Source organism: Halyomorpha halys, unplaced genomic scaffold, assembly GCF_000696795.3.
Source record: "Halyomorpha halys isolate HHAL.00 unplaced genomic scaffold, Hhal_1.1 Scaffold186.1, whole genome shotgun sequence".
NCBI lineage: Eukaryota > Metazoa > Arthropoda > Insecta > Hemiptera > Pentatomidae > Halyomorpha > Halyomorpha halys.
In genome coordinates, this window is record NW_027116002.1 from 1,255,543 (window position 1) to 1,277,511 (window position 21,969).

At 28.5% G+C, this 21,969-nt stretch overlaps 1 protein-coding gene across 2 annotated transcripts; it reads right to left on the reverse strand.

Moving 5' to 3' along the window:
- Positions 1–3,914: 3,914 nt before the first annotated feature.
- On the reverse strand, positions 3,915–18,562 carry LOC106679253 (uncharacterized). 2 transcript variants are annotated; one of them, XM_014418295.2, is made up of 11 exons: positions 18,421–18,562; positions 18,260–18,341; positions 18,003–18,105; positions 17,670–17,881; positions 13,912–14,104; positions 12,726–12,869; positions 10,707–10,787; positions 10,549–10,633; positions 7,921–8,024; positions 6,954–7,100; positions 3,915–4,000 (listed from the first exon to the last, which is right to left on the reverse strand). In XM_014418295.2, the coding sequence occupies exons 1-10, from the start codon at positions 18,437–18,439 to the stop codon at positions 6,972–6,974; spliced, it is 1,152 nt and encodes a 383-aa protein (XP_014273781.1). In that variant the 5' UTR covers positions 18,440–18,562; the 3' UTR covers positions 3,915–4,000; positions 6,954–6,971. The 2 variants fall into 2 exon arrangements, with proteins under 2 accessions (XP_014273781.1, XP_014273780.1); XM_014418294.2 differs by lacking the exon at positions 3,915–4,000 and adding an exon at positions 5,777–5,914.
- Positions 18,563–21,969: the final 3,407 nt, after the last annotated feature.

Genomic DNA, 21,969 nt, shown 5'->3' on the forward strand with positions numbered 1-21,969 from the left:
GAAGCTCTAAGCAGTTGCTGTATGTTTTTGTATAAATCTCATTCTTTCAGTAAATGAATTGTTATTTGTACAGTTTATTTGATTGTCATACAGAAAATAAGCACCACTTGAGACAAATATTTCTTTAGATTATAAATAATTGTAAATAATAAATTGTTATTCAGATAATTATGTAACATCTTAATTAGTTGAATAAATATTTTATAAATACTTTGCTTCCATAAAAATGATCTCTTTTATCCACTTTATGTTTATACTTATCAGCTTATCATACCTTGCTTAGATTTTTTTTCTATTCAATGGTGTAAAATAGCATGATAATATAAAAATTTCTAATAATCCATATCGAGAATTCCTAATTCCCTTATCCAGGTGTGCTTGTCTTTTGGCACAAAGTTGGCCAAAGGTTTTTTTTCCAATAGAAAACATAAGAAAAAACTTGAATACATTAAGAGATTGTTCTGAGGAGCTGTAGATGTTATTCAGATGTTACTTACCATGGGAAGTCCTATGAACTAAAATTTTGAAAGATGGTTCTTCTATGGATGTAGATTTACTATAAGACTGGTTCAGAAGAAATAGCTCTTCTAAGTGGCTAAACAAATATTTACTTAAAAGTATTTGTATTTCGAATGACTCGCAAACTTTACATCTCTTGGAACATTATACCTGCTATTCAAAAGATAATTAAAGTCTCCATCAGACATTACAAAAACCAATAAATAGCACAAGTATTAGCAAAGTTACAGGCTATGGTGCTTAGTAACCATGATAACTTTAAAAATAGTGTGTGAGTTCCCGTAGTTACCACTTTTTCTTTCTACTACTGAATCCATTTTTCAGCATTAAATTCCTGGATATTAATTTAATGTACTAATAATGACATAGGTTAAATCCACAACAGTGGTTTAAAAAACCACATCGTGAAAAGAATATAGCCCATTCGCCATTTTGGAGTATTGTATCAGAACTGGTATGTTACAATTTTTTTAGTGGAAAATATACTTAAAAATACATTGTTGAGACTAGTCTATTTACTAAGAGAATGCTTTTTTTTTTTTTTTACTTTATTTAGTAGTAAAGTATTTTTACAACCAGCGAATGAGATGTAGAGAAAGAAAAAAAAATAATACAATAAAAAATAAAAAAATGTCATGAAGGTTAAGGTCATCCAATGATGCCTCTCCATTAAAATTGAAATTTAAAAATCAATTTAAGAGGTCCCTATTCCAGCTCCTTCGTAAACGTTGTCTCGTATCTGGTAAGTCTAGTGTTGATAGTCCTTGAATTAGAGGGTTAGTGTGTGTTGGAAGTGCGTCATGAAACTGTTTATATAATGATTTAATGGTTGTTTGTACGTAGGGAGTTCGTAAGTCTTTGTGTAAGTTCTTGTTACTGATGTAGGGGGGAGCGCTACTGATCAGTCTTAGTAATTTTGATTGAAACTGTTGCAGTTTCAGTAAGTTAAGAGAATGCTGTTGAAATGTTTTCCACTATCAAACTAATTTTGCCCCATTTAAAAAGAACTGTTTACCCTTGAATGCATTAAAAATTAGGATTCTTATCATTCTACATAAGCATTTAGTCATTCTTGTCTAGAATTTATGAAGAGTCAGGGTAAGATATAGTTGGAAGTTGGATGGATGAAAGCAGAGGTATTCTGCTGGCAAGGGGACTATTAATAAAATTTTGGTAATTTATCAACTTCTTTAAAAATTCAAAATTTCTCAGATTGGCCAATAACAGCATTTTATAATTATTATAATAAATGGTATGGATTGACAATATTAAATAGGACTATTGATATATTGATTGTTATTAGCTATTGAATTGTGAATATAACTATTTTTTTTTTAAATATATAATAAGAACTTTTTAACTATTAGGGGCTTCATTCATAAAATGTTCTATTTGTCACCAAATCTGTTCAAGTTCTTTAAATTTAAATTATAGTTCAATAAGTATGGTAATTTCTGATGGTTAGTGATGATATATAAAACACTAGTAAAATCAAATAGTACCGAATAGAGACATGTAACGAGTTAGATTAATAAAATAAAATTGTTGACATTTGAACCATCACTAAACATCGTTCAATATTTTTAGTTGCAAAATACACAAATGTAGTGTTATTTCATGTTTCTTTGATGAACTGCTTGGTTCATAACCACAAAACTGAAGTATATTGAGGGGTAAATAAGAGAGTGCACAAAACAGATTTATCCAAATGGAAAGATATGCTAACCATTTTAGGCAAAGAAAAAACTAATACATTATATATTAGATTCCATTAATGGATAGAATATTATACTAATATCTAGTATTTTTTACCAATTCACTAAAATATTTGTAAATACACTAATATTTTTAACCATTTTCTATTGTCAGCAATATTTCCACCACTACCAAAAGCATTTATTTTTCCAATCATAAACTAAACATTTAACATTTTAAAGAGAAAACTTAGATTTATAACTGTAATTATTTCTTATGTAAGCTGTAGGTTACAATTCATTGAATTTCATCCTATCTAATATTTAATCAGTGTTGCCTTACAGTGTCCTATGCTTAATAATATTTTTTTGTAACATAATTGAATACTATGCCTGTTGATGTTGCTTTTGTTCCAAAACAAAACCAATCGTTTGGTGGGACATTTTGGATGTCACAATAAATAGGTGAAGAAAAAAATTATTAAGAAGGATGAATAGTAAATAAGACACATTTTGGTAACTAGATGTTTGTTAATAAATACAACAATAACTTTTATACAAAAGTAAGTAAATAGTTTTCAAATTATATTCAAAATTATACAAATAATCTTGCATTCTATTTAACATATTTACAAGTTATTTAATTATTATACATATCTAGGACGAATTATTATGAAGGTATATATACATAAATAAAAACAATCAAACATTTAACAATATCAGGAATTATTTTACATATTAAGTAATAATTACGATCCAGAGAACTTCATTTTCTAGTCATCAGAAGATTTATAGCATATTATATTTTTTTATATAACAAAACAAATTTCATAGAAAAAAAGTCTTATTAAGTTCCTTTAGCCTGCTTCATGCTTAATACTTAGTCTATATCACTACAAAAATATTTCAAAAATAAACAAAGTCAATTGAACATTGTTTACCTGAGGAAATTATATTTTTAAAATAAAAATCAATAATTGCAAATTATCAATAATGATATATTATTGTCAAAATAAATCGAAAAAAAATTAAAAACTGTGGTATTTAAAACTTGTCCTATAGTTCTTAGGAATTTCAAGCCAATGCATGTATTGACTTAAAGAGCACATCTATTTTTGTTAACACAGAGATGGGGAGGAGCCTATAGCTCAGTAAACTGAATCAACAATTAAACTGAGGGAATTCCATTCACAAAAAATATCAACATCCCTACTTCACTTTTTTGCACATCACGAAAACACCAGTTATATCTCAAACAGTTGCAGGAGGAAGAAGTTACAGAATTTGTACTTAGCATTTAATTGTTAACCATTGTATATGTTTTTAATACATGTATGAATGTGTACATTGTAACTTCATTCTAAAATTCTGAAGTCAAGTTCTGAGAGAATCTTTAGTTTGATGAATTTGATTTTCATTGGCAGTTTTAAGAACGCCAAAAGTTTTTTTAAGACTCACTAGTCAAGTAATAGTAAATGTCTCAAATTTCAAGATTCACTAAAAACTTTACTTGAGATCAAAAATGTAGTTGGGTTTATATTTATAATATTTCATTATTTAACAAAACATGGTATTTTTAATTTATTTTTTTAAGAGGAGGACAGAACTGGAGAAAATAAATAAATGGATATTAATCTGGGATGTGGTAATTGCACCCTAATTTTTAATAATTAAAACTAAAAATATTTGAAAGAATAAAAGTGAAAAAAATTTATTAAACAAAATTCTGTACACAGAAGATGGAACCCACTCTAACCATCACTATTCAAAAATTCATCCTGTCACTTCTGCAACACGAAAAATTAACCACTAGGAAAATGTAGTTTAAGGATCTTTTACATTATTTATAATAAAACTAAACTAAATATATATTGAGATATGACAAATGATAGGTCTCTAATAGTGAAAATTAAGCAAAACAGCAAGTAGAAAAATAGTGAAACAATTTATCAAAAAGCATATAAAAAAATTTTATAATTTTGGTATTTTGAAAAATATTTTATGGCAGTATTCTCTATGATATGTTTCAGATCATTAGTTGATAAGCAATCACATCTGAGCAAGTAATACTTGATGTTAAGGATCATCTAGATCAATTACTTTTTAATATGATTATGTAATCAACTCTCTAGTTTCTCTAGAAAGGTTTCTCTCTAGCAAAAATAGACTAATTTGATTTAAAAATAAATCTACTTCTAATATCAGTCAATACTGGTTGTCTGTACTTCACACCTCAGTCATGTGGTTCAATTTGATCTTTACAAAAAATAATTTTTTATTCTCTAATTTAGATACAAAAATATCAGTAATAAAAAAAATATATACTCCTGTTAGTACAGTTACATCAATTAACAATGATAAATTTTAATAGTTTACAAACAATTTTTTTTTGGAATCAGAAAATATGACAGTTTCTGAGATTTGTACATCCTACGCCATGATAGTCATAGGATTAGAAGGGAACCAGGTAAATTATTAGTATATACTTGATAGCTTAATCAATAATGCCAATTTAATAAAATCCATTCATGCTATATTTATGACTAGATCTTAATGGTTTATAACATTCATCCTTCATTTATACATAACAGAAAATTATGTAATTGCCTATACCTGGAATAATTGCACACGTTCTAATGATGAATACATCATTTAAATATCATTTACAATAAGAATAAATTTAATTTCTAATGATAAGCTCCTTTTCTGAAAGTTTACATTACACTCAATGACTTATTGTAAGTTTCATGAAGTTCAACTAATTGTACCAAATTAATCGGACCATGCAAACAAAAAATCACATTCTTTACAGAATTTAAAGGAATCAAGGAATGGGAAGAAAGCAGAAATAGTGGAGCATTATTACCTGAGAAGCTGAATGATATATTCCATCGAGGAAACACTAGATACTCTCAAGATGTTTCTTGAAGTTGGCCAATGAAATTCCTGTTTTTTTGCTCGTCATTTTGTGAAACTCTCAACTTTTAAAATTTTGATGACAAGACTGCCATGAATAATTTCTTTTTTGTACCAGAAAGTCAAAAATAGCTAAGTACTATTTCAACTAAATTACAAATTTTGAGAATTATTACTTATAAAAGAAACTGATGGAATTTCTGCCTTTTTCCCATTTTCCAGAGAGCTCCTATCTCATGTTTTGATCAAACACGAAACACATAAGTTGAAGCTATTTTCTAAAAGTAAGTATACCTTCTGAGTATGAACAAAAATTAGTTATGGTACATAAACAGTTATCTAACGACCAAGTCATATAATAATTACATGTTTTTAAAGCCATAATACATTACTGATACGATTCCTCAGTAATGTGATAACAAACTGAAATGTGCAAAAGATAAATTGTCTGATTAATTAGGAGACAAAGTGAATTTTTATCTATTGCCACTTGATACCTTGCAAAACTGGCAGCTATCAAGCAAAATTTGATGGCTGATAGACACTCCTAATAATAATCTATTAAATTAGTCAAACATATCTACAAATTAATACAAATAAAGACTATCACATTAAACATAAGAACCTTTACCTTAACTATACCTCATTATTTGTCTAAGATAGGAATATATATTACAAATAATAAGATTAACTATTTTATCACATTACATAAACAAAAGCTAATTTCCAGATCTTAAACATTATTTAGTAACAATGGAGACGGCATGGCAATAAAACAGATGAACCTAGAAAAATATAATTAAAATAAAATAATTTTTATTTATTCAATAAATGTTTTGAAACTATGATGAATGTTACTAACATATATCAAATAAGGGAATAAATAATCTGAAAACCATTATTTTAATTTTATTTTATCCATATATGTTCCGTTTAATTTACTATTATTAAGATTATTATTGTACCACATTTGTTAATTATCCTTTTAGGATAATAATTGTCCTCCAATTTATGTTTAATTACATCTTTTATCGGTATAAATGTTGTTTGTCAGTAAATTCTTTAGCTCTTTTTATCAAGTTTTTTGCCATTTTGATCTATTGCCAATGTGGATGATTAGAACATAAATTCAACATTACATTAATACAAATATTTTTTTGGTTTATTTGTTGATATTTTCTTATTATTTAGCATGATAGTCATGTCTAAAAATCACTACCATTATTCTCCTATTTTTCATACATAAATTTTATTCTATAATGTGATAACTATTCAGTTTAATTCATCATACTTCTCTTTAGTTGAAATCAAACTGATATCATGAATATATTTTTTTTAAAGTAAAACTTCTTTACCAACATTCTCCAACTCAATAAAACAAAAAATTATACAGGAGTATGCTGATTTTGCGACACGAGATCAAAAGGAAATGGTGGGGAGGGGGGGGGCAACAATGGTCAATTTTTATCCTGTGCAAAGTAGTATTGATAAATATACAGAAGGCTCAGAAAAATAGAAAGCAGAATAAGGTTTAGGAAAGTTCTATTCCTTTGAATACAGTGTGACAAAGATAAGAAATATTTTTTAAAAAGTTGTAAAATATAATTGTATAGATATAGACACATGTATTTGGAACGCACAAATCACTGAAGATGTATATTATAAAATTGAGCCTTTCCAATATAGGATATAATTCAATTATTAAAGCAATAATTGTATTTTTTAAATTCTGATTTAAGTCAGATAAAAATAAATAGTATGGTCCCAAAACACTTTCGGCCATTCTACTTTTTGGCAATAAGTTCTGCTTAATATATTATTTACCTTTAAAGATTGATAATCCTAATCATCATCAGCGAGGGCTGTAATATCTTGAACATAGCATTCTGGGAATTGTCCTCTCCTACCCATGCATTCTCCATACAGCCAATCAGCATTAACGCGATCTAAAACTTGCACCTGGTCTCCTTCCTGAAATAGGGAAATTAAAATATTAACAAAACTTTTACAGAGAAATATGAGGTTGTGATGTTATTTCCCTACCTAATATTTTCAAAAATTTAACCATAATTAAAAAAACTAAGCCTGAAAATATATTATCAATGTAACTTTTACTACTTTGCAAGTTATAAATAGACATATATCATGGAGCATCTACTTATGTCTTGCTACATCCAGTTGATCAATTACTTCATATGACTTAACTTCAAGATTCAGATGATGCCTCTATTTTCTATTTTTTAATAAAAATTATAAGAAAGATTGGATGATTCCAAACAATGCAGAGCACAAAAAAGTTAGAGAAAAACATGTAAGGATTTTACTCTTGCTTGATTGAGTATGAGTCGATGTTGCTAAAAAATGCATGGTTTTCATGCTAGTAAAGAAAAAAAGATTATTTTTTTACTTTTTGTATTTACCTTATATTTTTGAAGAAAATTAGAAACCAAAAAGCTAATTACTACCCCGAAAAACAAAAATGGGCTTATTTTCAGAACTTCTCCAAAACATTCCACTGAGATCTTGAACCATAGTTGACTGGAATAGAGTGGAAGAAATCTAACACAATACATTTGAAGTATAATGTATTTTAACTAAGAAGAGATGAAAAGAACTATGGTTAACCAGAATTTCAGAGGTAAACTGTACATTTTAATCAATTTTACTATTGAGCAGTTTTAATACAGTTTTTTCATTACTAAGCTTATTATATTCTGTAAGAAATTACAAACATCCGAGGTCCAGATATAAAGTAATAATTTATTAATCAGGAAACGAGTAAACAACTAACCTGCAGTTCTAAATCATCCCAACTACAAGGAGTGAATGAAAAGAGTGCTATGACTGTCATCAAAGGTTTTTTAATAGTGTTGGGCAGAAGAGTGATGTAACTTGCTGTAAACAAAATATCAATATTTTATCAATAAATAAAAATACAAAAAACATGCATCTGTTAAAGTAATTTGGTTAAGATGGAAATTGTTTAGCTCAGCTCCCCCAGAATGGCAGAAGTCCATTTTTTCGAGACAAGAGTGCACTGTCGGTCCCGAGCGGACTATGGACGACTTAGGGTAGATTACGAAATTAACCACCCTTCAAGAGGGAAGATTTCTATCCCTTCACATTTACTCCTTTCTCCCTTTGTTAAAGGTTAGATTATAATACACCACAATTTTCGGCAGCATTTGCTATTACTTCTTCTGACTTATAAATATTTATTATATGTCAGAAGAACTAAATTATAATACTTAGACTCTGTAACCTGAAACTAGATCAGAAGCATTTATTTTATATGATATTTTTTTAATAAGAAAAGAAAATCATTTAATAGTTAATCTGACTAGAATAATAAGTTTCCCTTGAGCTGTAAATTAATAAGAATAAGAAAATTGTTTAATAGTTAGTCTGAATATAATAATAAGGGTCTCTTGAGCTGTAAATTAATAACAATAACAAAAACTTTTTATAACAAAATCGTGAGATACTTTTTTTTTTTATCTTTTTATTAATGCCTACACCTGTCAAATAGAATAGAAAATTTACAATCAGCGGACTGCCTGACTGTTATATTAATTTTTAAAATAGCATATTAGTCCACCCCTAACCATCTTCTCCTCATATATATCATAGAGGGTCAACAATCTTCTCATAATTTTACATTTTATATTTGTTAAAGAGGGAAAATATAAAGGGAATATGTATTGGGTTTAAAGGATAAAATTGTATTTAGATATTTAAGTATGTGTCACCATCATTTATTTTAAATTTACTATACCATGCCTATTTATCATTAAAATTAAAACAATTGTCTAAATTGGTATAAATATGACTTCAAAAGCTTAAATAGTTAGTGATTGTTTTGTAACTGATATCCATACATTTATAGCATTTAATATAACTTGTAACACCATAAGTTCCTGTCTAAAGATAATTTGTTTTTTAAATATTTTTCCACTACAGAAGAAAATATCGATAGAAAACATACATTCATTTCATTTCCAGTTGGTATGTTGGATTCATAAGTAAAAAGAAAATCAAAACAAGAGGATAACTTTAATGATTTTTTCCCAATTTATTTATACCAAATAACCCTACTGGGTGGTGTTACTACACACAAAAATAAACAGAGGAATAGTTCATGCATAATAATTTTTTTTATACGTGAGTTATTAGTATATATTAAAAAAAACAATATTTTGATATCCTGAAATGTGTGTTAGCATTATTTTATTAAAATAAAATATTTTTGACATACCATTACACATGATGATATAAAATGTAAAATTATGAGAAGATTGTTGATCCTCTATGATATATATGAGAAGATGGTTAGGGGTGGACTAATATGCTATTTTTAAAATTAATATAACAATCCGCTGATTGTCAATTTTGTATTTGACAGGTGCGGAGATAAATAAAAAGATTAAAAAAAAGTATCTCACGATTTTGTTATGAAAAGTTTTTGTTATTGTTATTAATTTACAGCTCAAGAGACCCTTATTATTATATTCAGATTAACCATTAAACAATTTTCTTATTCTTATCAATTTACAGCTCTAGGGAACCTTATTATTCTAGTCAGATTAACTATTAAACAATTTTCTTTTCTTATTAAAAAAATATCATATAAAATAAATGCTTCTGATCTATTTTCAGGTTACAGAGTCTAAGGATTATTATTAAGTTCTTCTGTCATATAATAAATATTTATAAGTTAGAGGAAGTAAGTAAACGTATATACTATAAAATATTTATAAGTCAGAAGAAGTAATAGCAACTGCTGCCGAAAATTGTGGTGTATAATAAGCTAACCTTTAACAAAGGGAGAAAGGAGTAAATGTGCAGGGACAGAAATTTTCCCTCTTGAAGGGTGGTTAAATTCGTAACCTACCCTAAGTCGTCCATAGTCAGCTCCGCTCGGGACTGCCAGTACACCCTCGTCTCGAAAAAATGGACTTCTGCCATTTTGGGGAAGCGGAGGTAAACAATTACCCTTAAGATAAAATATTACATAACTAAATTTTTACTGAAAAATTATTATTCATTTAAACAAAAAAAAAAAGTTAAAACTTCCTTATGAAGTGGGTAGATTAGACCACCTACAATTTAATTAATACTTTTTATTTCATACTAATTTTTTATCTTAATAACAAAAACTGAGGCGTTCCACATAATAGAATACAAATAATTATATCATAAATAGAAAACTAAGATTGTGCTGGATAATTTAATATTACAATATGATATATATTTTTATCAAACCAAAGAAATACACTTTGATATGTATCATATGCATAGAAATGACATATAGATGCATAGAGTTATTCTCAGGGAAGTATATACGGTACTTACACTAAATTGCTTTTGATATTACCTTAAATTACAACATAAATATTTGTACTAAATAAACAGAACTTACCAGGAAATATTCCCTCATCTCCTTTTAGACGACCTCTGAACCACTCATCTCCTTCCTTATTTAATATAGTTATCACATCACCAGTCTACAAAACCAAAACTTAATAAACAAACAAAGTAGTTGAAAACAAAAAAATCTTCATATTTCAAATCATTTACCTTGAATTGCAAATCATCTGGATGATTGGAATCATAGTCATATTGTGCTTTACAAGTAGGAAGACCTCCATCATTTTTAGGCTAAAAAAAAAAATTAACTAAATTCAAATGGTTTAATATGAATAATTATTGGGAAAACCCTTAAAGATACAAATCTGGGTGAATATAAGTATTTAAAAAATGTGAAAAGATATTTTCTTAAGTAAATTCAACATCTGATAATGATAATTATAAAGTAATGGTAAATTAATTATGAGAGCTCCATCTGATTTCCCTTTGACTGGACTATTTCTGTCTCATAACTGCAACTCGCACTCTCTTCAAAAAGGAACAGTCAAACAAGTTATTCAAATCAAAAGATAACCTTCTACGCCATAACCCCTGATGAAGACCTGAAATTCAGGTCGAAACGTCGGGATAAAATAAATAAATATGGTTTTATGAGGAGAAGATGGTTGGGGGTGCGGTCAATGAAAAACACAAATAAGTTCGATTAACTTATTTTAATGTGCCAACGTTTCGGCTAGAGTTTCTAGCCTTCTTCAGGGCTGTTCGCTGGAAGATCAAACGCCTAGGCGTTAGATTATACTGTATATTAGGCCATTAGGCGTTTGATCTTCCAGCGAACAGCCCTGAAGAAGGATAGAAACTCTAGCCGAAACGTTGGCACATTAAAATAAGTTAATTGAACTTATTTGTGTTTTTCATTGACCGCACCCCCAACCATCTTCTCCTCATTCATTATCCACGGTCAACTATCTCTCATAATAATTAAATATGGTTTTGTTTGTTTATGTTGTTCTTTGCTGACCGCACCCCCTCCCCAATCATTAATCTACAGTCAACTATCTACACCTCAAAAGATAATTTATTCCTGTTTAATATTATATAAAACAGATATTATAAGTTATTTAAATAAAGCATGGTTTTCAAGTTATGAGGAAAAAAGTTACTTTTTTTTGTTTTAATTTTTTTATAGTTCTAGAAAAAATTTATAATCAGCACTCAGAAAAAATGTAAAAGATTAAATTTTCAGAACTTCTCCAAAACTTTCTACCAAGATCCCTTTCTGGTCATCATTTCATTATATCCTGTTGAACTAAGAACCTGTTCCCATTGGAAATTAAAAAAAAAAAAATAGAAAATAAAATATATGGAATTTAATCTGGTTTAATTTAGAGTAGCTTTTGATATTATTAAAAAATGTATGGGTTTTTTTCATGCTATAGAGACAAAATTTAAAAAGAAATCAATTTTTTTTTTAGTTTGTTTGCACTTTTCTTTATATTCCTGAAAACATTTGAGGTGGCTAAGTTTGAAATTCATAATCAGCTAATCAAAAAATATAAATGAGCAAATATTCAGAGCTTCTCTGAGACCCCTTTCTGATCAACTGGACTATTGAAGACATACAATTTTTCCAAAAATGATTTTGAATAATTCTTCTAGTTAGTTTCTTAGACTCACTATTTTTTCAGAAGAGAATGGGACTAAATCATCCAAGTTATCAAAAATTTGATTTAAGAAAGTTCAACTGTAAAACTATAATAGAATATTGGAAGATTATTGATTGACCGTGTGTAAAGATGAAAGGAATATGGTCCGGGTGCGGTAAAAAAAAACTCAAATAGTAGAAATATACTATTTTAATGAGCCAACGTTTCGCCCCACGTTGCAGGGCTTCTTCAGGGCTATTTTGACGGCCAAAATAGTCCTGAAGAAGCCCTGCAACGTGGGGCGAAACGTTGGCTCATTAAAATAGTATATTTCTACCATTTGAGTTTTTTTTTACCGCACCCGGACCATATTCCTTTCATATAATAGAATATATACACTAGACCAACTATGGTAGTACTGTATCATTTAAAGAACTAATTTCTTGATCGAAATTCACCATTTGTAATAACAGTTCTAATCTGATGATTTCTTTTACCCAATGTTCTTCTCATTAACTGAATTATCATTCCCCGATTGAAAAGTAATTTCAAAAGTTATAAAAATGTAAAAGAGTATAATTACCTCATATGGAGCAAGTGGTCTTGGAGGTATCTCAGGACCTTTTGTTAAGACATCGAGGAGGTTAGGAGGTGGAGGGGGCGGTGGCATGCTAGGCATTGGAGGAGAACCATCCAGCCGGGGTGGTGGAGGTCTACTTGGCTTAGCCTAAAGAAAAATGCCTTTAATGTTAATAAATGGTAATTACCATAAATATAAAAATTATGATACCAGTCAAAGGCCTTGGACAATGACAATGATATAATAACTATATTATGATAAATGTATGTTACATTATTAAATTAAATCAATGGTTAAGTTCTTTTTATCCTCGACAGCACTAAGAATGCCTACTGGTAATTGTATACTGATTAGTGATATATTAAATATAAATTATATTATATAAATGTGTATTGAAATCACCTAATCACATTTTTTTTTTAAACAGTATTATGGATATATGGAAAAAAATTATTTCAAATACAATAACCCATTGGTATCTCTTTTCTGGTTAAATACTTTTTTCCATTACAATTAATAAACAGACACAAAGAAAGAAAAGGTATGCCGAGCAGGATAAGAACACTGAAAGACACTAACTACTCTATGACAAAATTAATAATGGCAGAAAAATTTCCAGGATGCTGTGAATATGTCAAGTCAAAATTAGGGGTCAAAAGGGTCTAGTGATGACCAGTCAAAGCAGGTCCCACAAGACCTAAGCATAAAGTCTTTTTAACTGGTCAAATACAGGCAGTCTCCATCTTATATTTCTTATATTATCTCATAAGTCCTTTTAAAGTTAACTCAGTAACCAATTTAAACCATAAAATTTTTTTAAATTCAGATTCAGTCGCTTGAGAAAAAAAAAATCGAATTTTTTTTTATTGAATGACACCGATAAAAATTTGATTACAATGAAAAGATAGAGCTCTTAAAATTTAGCCCACATTAAATAAAAGACTTCATAGATAAATTAAAGGCTACAAAATTAGACTTTATATATGCACACACATTTTTGTCAAGCTGGACTCAACTTAAATCACTTTTTAAGGTAAGGAACATGAGGAAAATACAAGAACTGCCCATATTCAGTAAAGATAAAGTGAGCTTGGAGCAGGAAATATCCTGTAACCAGGTATCTTGTTAAGAACTGTGAAAAGAGTTAAGTAATTAAAAAAAAAATTACAATATTTTAGTAATAATTTACCTTTGGAACACATATAATCGTGGGTCTAGAACTAGAAACTGTAGATGGAGGAGGTATAGACTTAATTGGATTAACTTCAAAAGGTTCTGACTTATCAGGTGAAAGATCTGACCAAATATCTGTAGTTGGTGTAGTAGTGGCTGACGAAATAATTGAACTAAAATCATCTTCAAACCCGCTTTCAAAAGGTGAACTGAAACAAATTAAACCATATTGAAGAGTACTTCCAATAAAAATATTATAAGTTGTTTTTTTGCAAACAGTGAATTGCAGCACAGATTTGATCAAACGAATAATTTAAATTATCCTATATTTTAAATCTCAATCATAAAAAAAACACACACAAAAAAAAAATACAATGAAACTGTGATATAAGGATTAATACAAAACTTCACTCATTCCTCAGTACTGGTCCAAGAGGATGGGTGGTTTTTTGATGAAACTTTATTCTTTGTAACCATCTGATTTCTCTGTCATAATGCTCTGGATGAAGTTTTTCTTAAATATTGTTTACATTTATAATGTTTTGTATTGTACATATGAGATGGATGGACTTAAAGTTCTAAATACTGTAACAGCAGAAAACAGTAAAGCAATAAAAAATACCTAACGCCACTGCAGCAAAAATTCTGCTAATGCACCAATCTACACCTAAAGTTTTTGCAACAAATTGTAGAATAAAAAACTTTATGTAAAATCAAAACATTTTATTTAAGTAAAGTAGTCAATCAGAGTTTTTTGGAAAATGGGCTGATATGGAATTTAATATAGATTCAAAACACTCTTTATAATCTTTCACCTGATGCTGTCACCATATGAACTCAGATAAATAAGATTTCAAATGATGTCTCGCCATCCCCCTATGTCTCTTGTTCCTCCATTTAGCACTACCCCACATTCTCTCAACCGTTTGTGTATGAACTCCTGTATCAGGATCAATAAAATTGTATTTATGATTAACCTTAACAGGTAGGAATCCTTCTTTTAATATTCTATTTGTTTGGTAACCTTTCCAACAGTTAGAATAAATTGTGCTACCATCTGCAAGGTTTTCAATAATTTTATCAAGAAGGGTAGAGCCAGTTCTATAAGGAACAGTGACAACAAACAAATCTTTTGTTTCTCTACATAGACCACCAAACACCCACTGTTCGATTAATACTCGACCACAATTATTTTTACGTTTAGTAAATAAACTTTCATCAATTTCCACAATGCAATTTGGTCCACCAATCTTCTTGTTTAATTTATTTTCCGTATCCAAGATAGATAATTCATGCATGTAATTATTCCAGTCTATAACAGTTTTATCCGATAAATCACACAAAATTTAACCGATGTCAGCTCCTCGAACCAGCAGTATATGAATCTTAAAGCAGAACAAAATGGAATTCTGTTAAACTCAAACCAGGTGTCTTTTCTAAGTCCCACTGATAACACATTGTTGTAAATTACATTTTCAAAAGTTACATTTACCAAAATATAGTTTCATGCCATGGGAATTGCTACATGTACGTTTTTTAAGTCAAATATTTTGCTCCGGAAGAAATAAAATTGTATCTTGTTCTGTTTTTGGCAAATCCCAAATACGCATTTTTGTCACACTAAAAAATGGAGTCAAAAATCAGCAAACAACAAGAAAACCAAAGATAACTTTGTGTGAGTACGAACAAGAAGATTGCTGTGTGCAAACAACAAAGTTGCTCTAAACGAACAACAAGATGGCTCTTAGTTGGTGCAATAGCAGAATTTTTGCTGCAGTGGCATTAATACGTAAGAACCAAAATACCAGTCTATATGATTTCACCAATGTATATCTGAGGAATTTTTCATTGTTTGAATAGGATGTTATTATGAAAGATTGCTCATTACAAATATGGATCCAATTTTTCATTCAGTTACTTTTTGAAAAAAAAAATAAAAAAAATTGATGATTACTTTAAATCAAGATCGTCCAACAATGTAGATTGCAGGGTTAGTTTTATTTGTACACTTTGCTTTCAAAATTTATTTGTAATTTTTTTTCTGATGTACCAGTTTTAACATTTCTTAGTAATAATTTTTTTTTTTCTGGGACCAGGAAAATGTTATATCAAAATCTTACTGAAAATTAAAGTTTTAGTAAAACCATGAATAATAATAATAAGAAAATAGAAAATTAAAAAAATTCTATTTAATTTTAATACTTAAAAAAAAAGTCAAATTGAAACAAGTGAATATTGAAATAGAATTGTGATGTTCGACAGATCACCGATCCCTTCCTCACACAATCATGAAAGTTTTGAGTGCTCAGTATTTCCAGCTTCACTAGAATAGATAAAGAAATTTTGATATTTCTCTATTCTTTATTAGATGTTTGAGGTTGTGATACATGAACATCAATATTTTAAGCCCAATATGCATGAGAAAAACTAGATTTCAGTACTTTAAATGTAATTTTGTTTTTTACGGAGTTCTAATTATAATAATAATTAAAATGTTAAAATCAAACAAAGTGAGTAGTAACTGAAAATAATTCCTGAACATTGTATTAATAAATCCATTATTTGATTTTTCCAACTATAAAATTATCATAAATTTGTAAAAAGGTATGTAGTATACAATGTTCAGTTTAATTTTCATTAATGAAAGGGAAAAGAGGTCAAAAAGGGAGAAACTGTTCATCATAACATGCAACTGCAATGATAATATATCTCTATGCTTTTACTACAAAACACAGAGTTGACGATTTTTAATATTTTCATATCCTTAAACAAAAATATAATCAAGCAAAACATAACCCAAAACATTTTTGACTGGCCTTTCCTTTCAAAATTTTTATATAAAAACAGAAAAAGATATATATACTTGGCATTTGAAATATTGCTTTACTAATCAACAGAAGGAACAATGGAAACAATTCAAACAAATCATAATTATAAAGGGCAAAAAATGAAAAAAAAAACTTTCTTTAAAACTTAACAATAATGAATTTCAATAATATTTAAAAGGTTAAGAAATATATAGAGAAATCAAAGACAACAAAAAATATTATATTTGTTATGTGGTTACATAAGGATGAAGGCCACAAGTGTTTTGAATTGGATATTTTTAAATGAGTAAACATTAGGTATATGTGAAACTTTGACAGATCAGGGTATATAAAGAAAGTAAAACTCAAAGTTTCCTAAGATTATTTAGCAACTGATTCTATCAGAATAATTGCTATAATTACTAGCTAAATTAAAACAAAATAAAGATTTCTTTTTGTTAAAATGTTCTTCAATTTAAAAAAAAAAAAAATTAAAATAATGTTAATGAATATTCTATAGAAAACTAAAATCATATTTCTAGTTGAACAAAATAAAGGCAATTACAAAAGAAATTAGGAAAAAAAGTCAAGCCACAATAGTAAAATCCTTATTTATCAATGAAGCATGGATTACAATGACAAAAGAATCCAGGACATATAAACAAAGGATGCTATTTATTACATGATAAGGCATGCTCAGCTTCATCAGACCTACAAATAATGTAACTAGAGAAAAACTTTCATGAATCATTCAAAAATTTACTTAAAAGGAACGTTATTTTTTATTTTTAGATAAATCAAACATTGGACATAGGTTACAGTGAGTCAATAAAAATATCCATATATATAATGTATTTCATTAAAGCTTTAAAAAATTCAAAGCCTTGATTAAGATTATTAAAGCTACATTAAAAATCAAATTAGCATTGACTGAGAGATAAAAATTGGGAAAACAAATGTAACATACCTATTTTTGCTGACATTTCCTGTGCTCCAAATGCTTTCACTATTAAACTTTTGAAATTTTGGACTACTCGGTGGAGTTTGAAGATCTATCAGTGTACCTGTAGGAATGACAGTCATCGTACTGGGAGGAAGTGGCTTTACTATCGCAGTAGCAGCACCCTTTTTTGGATTCCTTTTGCTTGAACCAAATATACTTCTAAAGTGGTTAGAACCCTAAAATAAAACGATAAACAATGTTCTTCAAGGTTATATGAGCAAAGTTTGCCAATGTTAATCTAAAGATACCTTGAACATATGTAAGCGTCAGATTTAGTGTTATGCATTTATATCTTACTTGGTTCGTGTTTAAGCGAGGAGGTGGAGGACGTGGAGGAGCTCTTTTTCTTTCTTTAGAAACATCCAATTTCATTTTAGGAGGACTAAAAGGATCTGGAGGACTGAAAAGCCAATTACTGAATGTAATAACTAGATAGGCAACAGAACTTTCTTCAAAGCAATAAATAATGGTGATAAATCATGTTACAGGCAATTATTATTCATACTAATGTTTTGCCAGAAGTAATTTTACAATTTAATTCTTAAAATTTTTACCTTTCATACGATTGTGATGTGTTTTGGGTAGGTTTTTGGTTCGGAGGAATCCTAGGGGCTGGACGAGAGGGCATCTTGAATCCTAAAATATTGATTTACGTAAATTTCTGCTCCAAATACAATAAATTTTTAAAAAATTTCAAATATGTGAATAAAAGAACCTGGATTTTGAGTAGCCATAATTGAGTTCAGCCCCAGACTACGACATCTAGGCAGCAGCAGTGGTTACTCAGTTACTAACGTACGTTTGTTTTTAACGGTTGCCGATAGATGCCGCATGAGTCAGCTCAAGGCATTCCAAGGTTGAAGTAATTGTTATTTTTGGTATTACACCACTATTATGTTAAGATTAAATGATTTCTGTCTTAATTATCTTTGTAATAACAGTTATTAAACCTCAACCTATTCGTTTTCATTATATGGTATAAGATGTCATGTAAAATATATAATTTACTTCTTTTTTTTATTGTTTATTAAAAATACCAACTGAGAACATACTATAGTTTTCAAAACGTTTTATATAAATTTCTACTTGAATACCACTACAACTCATGTCTGGAGAGTTGGGCAAAAATTAACTATAGTTGAGACTAATCACTCAAATTGTCATGGATATGATATTTATTTATCAATGATTCATTCTTGAATAAGGGATGTATCCATGACAATGTCATCTATTAGTTTCAACTAGAGCTAATTTTTGCCCATCTTTGCCTTAGGTGCAGTACTTTATAAGGAACTGTGGTTTCTAGAGCAGCAGTTGGTCCAAGAAGGAGATGCTCAACAGCCAGGTTTTCCCCCCAATCAAGAATTTTTTCCCCGACCTTACAAGATTGACTCATGGCTGATCAAACAACTTGGTTATCTGTCACAGCCAGATTCAGTCCTGGACCCAAAAGATAAGAGCAGAGTGTCTTAATCACTAAACATCTCCGCTCCCAATATATGATTATGAATCAGGCAAATGAAATAAATTATTTTTCATACCCAACAACAAATAGATATAATTTGTTATGTTCCTGTTATCATTTATAAATATATAGATATATCTATTATATGAAAATGTTTTTAGTGATCACCATGTTACATCTTATTTTATATCTATCTGATCACTGTGTAATGTTTTGTTGTGTATATAAATATATGTATTAGTATTAAAATGTATGTAAATTAGAGTTATATAATTTAAGCGAGTAGTACAATTAAGTGAATAGTTTTATAATTTGCAAAATGGAGGGGGAAGGGTTGGTCTACAGGGACCACCACCAGACAGGGAAATCAAGATTCTAAAAAGATGATGAGAAGCTTATTATATAAATATTATCATTTGAAAAAGAGAATGATATGAAATACAACTGAAGAAAACTACAATAATTTAGCAAGAACAGCTATAATTTTTTTATTGAATTACCAATTTTTAGCATAAATATCATGTTATCTTGACTGAAATTTTAATTTTTTTTTAATTACACACACAGGTATTCAAATATAACCTATAGCCAGTTACATTATTGTGTGATCACTATATGTAATAGTGATCTTATAAAGTTAATTATTTAATTATTTTGTTGTTTATTTGAAAATAAATGTTTTCAATAATTATTTGTTTTTAATTACAATTGATCATAAATTATGTTAAAAATAATGCAGAGTATGTGTATTATGTTTGTGCATATTTAATAAAATATGCATAAAATAAAGAAAGTGATATTCCATTATATACATATTCTCAAAATTTGAAAAGAAAACGTTGTAAGAGGATTCAATGATTTAAATATCTTTATTTGATTGCATTTATCATTTCCTGTTTTGGTAAGGCTAGTGATAGTTGAATAAAATATAGCAATGACATTGTACTTCATTAATGATAACAGCTGCATTCAAACCTTAATATAATCACAAAATATTGAAAAAATTCAAGTTTACTCACTCTAATGAGGATAGGTATTAAAAGGACTTTTTAATAAGTTTTAAATATCATAAGGCTACACATAACTTTTAAGTAACAGTTTATAACCATTTGTGAAAATGTAACAAAATACTCCTAATTTTTTGTATTTATAATTATTTTGCATTTCTTTTTTTTATGTATATATATTTGTTTAAATAACCAAAAATGATTACTTCAGGGCTGTTTGATTGCAAAGAACTGCTGAAAATTCTGAGTAATTTAATGCTATAAAATTGCCTCAATCATTGTACATAGCCAATTTTGTTTGGAAAAATAGTGCTGAATATTCAACCTAAGGCTACAAGAATTCAACATAGAGAAGCTTAAGGGCTTTTGACTTTCAAAAACACCTGTGAAATGTATGGAATCTCTGGTTGTTCCAGACATTGTACATTTTTTTCTTTTGGCAGATAACACCTATTCATAATAAATGAACAGATTTTACTCTCACAAACATTGTCAAACCAAATGCTATTTAGATTTAAAAGTTTGGTTGCCACCACCAGCTGGAATGGTCCCTCCCCATTCCTTGTTAGTCCCTTGGCATTCCAGCTACTAATGTAAAAACCGCCTTCAGCGGACCAAGTTTGTCACATCTTATAATGCCGTAAGGAAAACCAAGATTAAATGTTCCTAGTTTATATATAATCCTTAGTTTTAAGTGCTATGTATAATTGTAATACTTTTAATAAATAAAAATAATAGGAGGTAAGAAAAAAAAAAAAAAAATTTGGTTGTGGAAAGTAGTCCCTTCATATGTTTCGGAATATGTAGAATATGAAAATGCTATCGATTTAATTATCGCGTGCTGATTTATTTTAACTTTCTTGATTTCTAACATGTTAAGGTCTCTTTATATGTTATGAGATATGCAAGTTAAGGAACCGGTATTATAAATTTAAACAATTGCCCCTTGCCCAACTGAGCCTATGTCACTTTAGACATATGGTTGATTGAAAAAATAAAGAAATGAAGAAACAATCACATCTCATGTTAAAGTAGATGGATTTGTGAAAGCAAAAAACTTTATTCAAACTGAAGATTTGGATTCTGATTGTAATGAAATTCTTGGTATAAATTTGGATGAATCAACCAACGCTTACCGGTTAGAAATTTTAAATAAAGATGTGTCCATTAAAGGCTTGAACATTGATGAAAATAATAATGTAAATTCTAAAATTGAAGAAGTAGTAAAGGTCACCGACAAAGAAGAGTACGTTACAATATCAGGTAGAAAGGAAATTGAATTCTTTATAAAACTAGAAAATGTTTATTCAAATTTGTTAAAAGAAGAAGGGTTAGTAACGCAGAGTAAGGCAGAAAAGTTAAAAAAGAATGAACTAACCAATAATTTAAAGAAGACAGAGTTAATTAACTCTATTAATTAACTAATTTTGTATGGAACGTATTTTCAAGTCCTAATGAAAAGATCCTATCAAAGGAACCCATTCAATATATTGATAGCATTAAGGGAAGAGAAAATATTTTCTGATTAGGGGATATAATTAAAAGATTAAAAAACGAACTAAAAGAAATTATACAAGGAATTCATAAGTGGCCGTTTGGTAAAATTATTTTAAGTTTATGAATGTTGCAGCCAGATGAACATAACTATAAATTTGATTATAAAAAAATTAGTAACTGAAAATTTGATTATAAAATTAATAACAGAAAATCTGATTACAAACTTAAAAATCGAAAATTAATATAAATTTTGATATAACAATCGACTCAATAATAATTGTATTCAATTAACAAA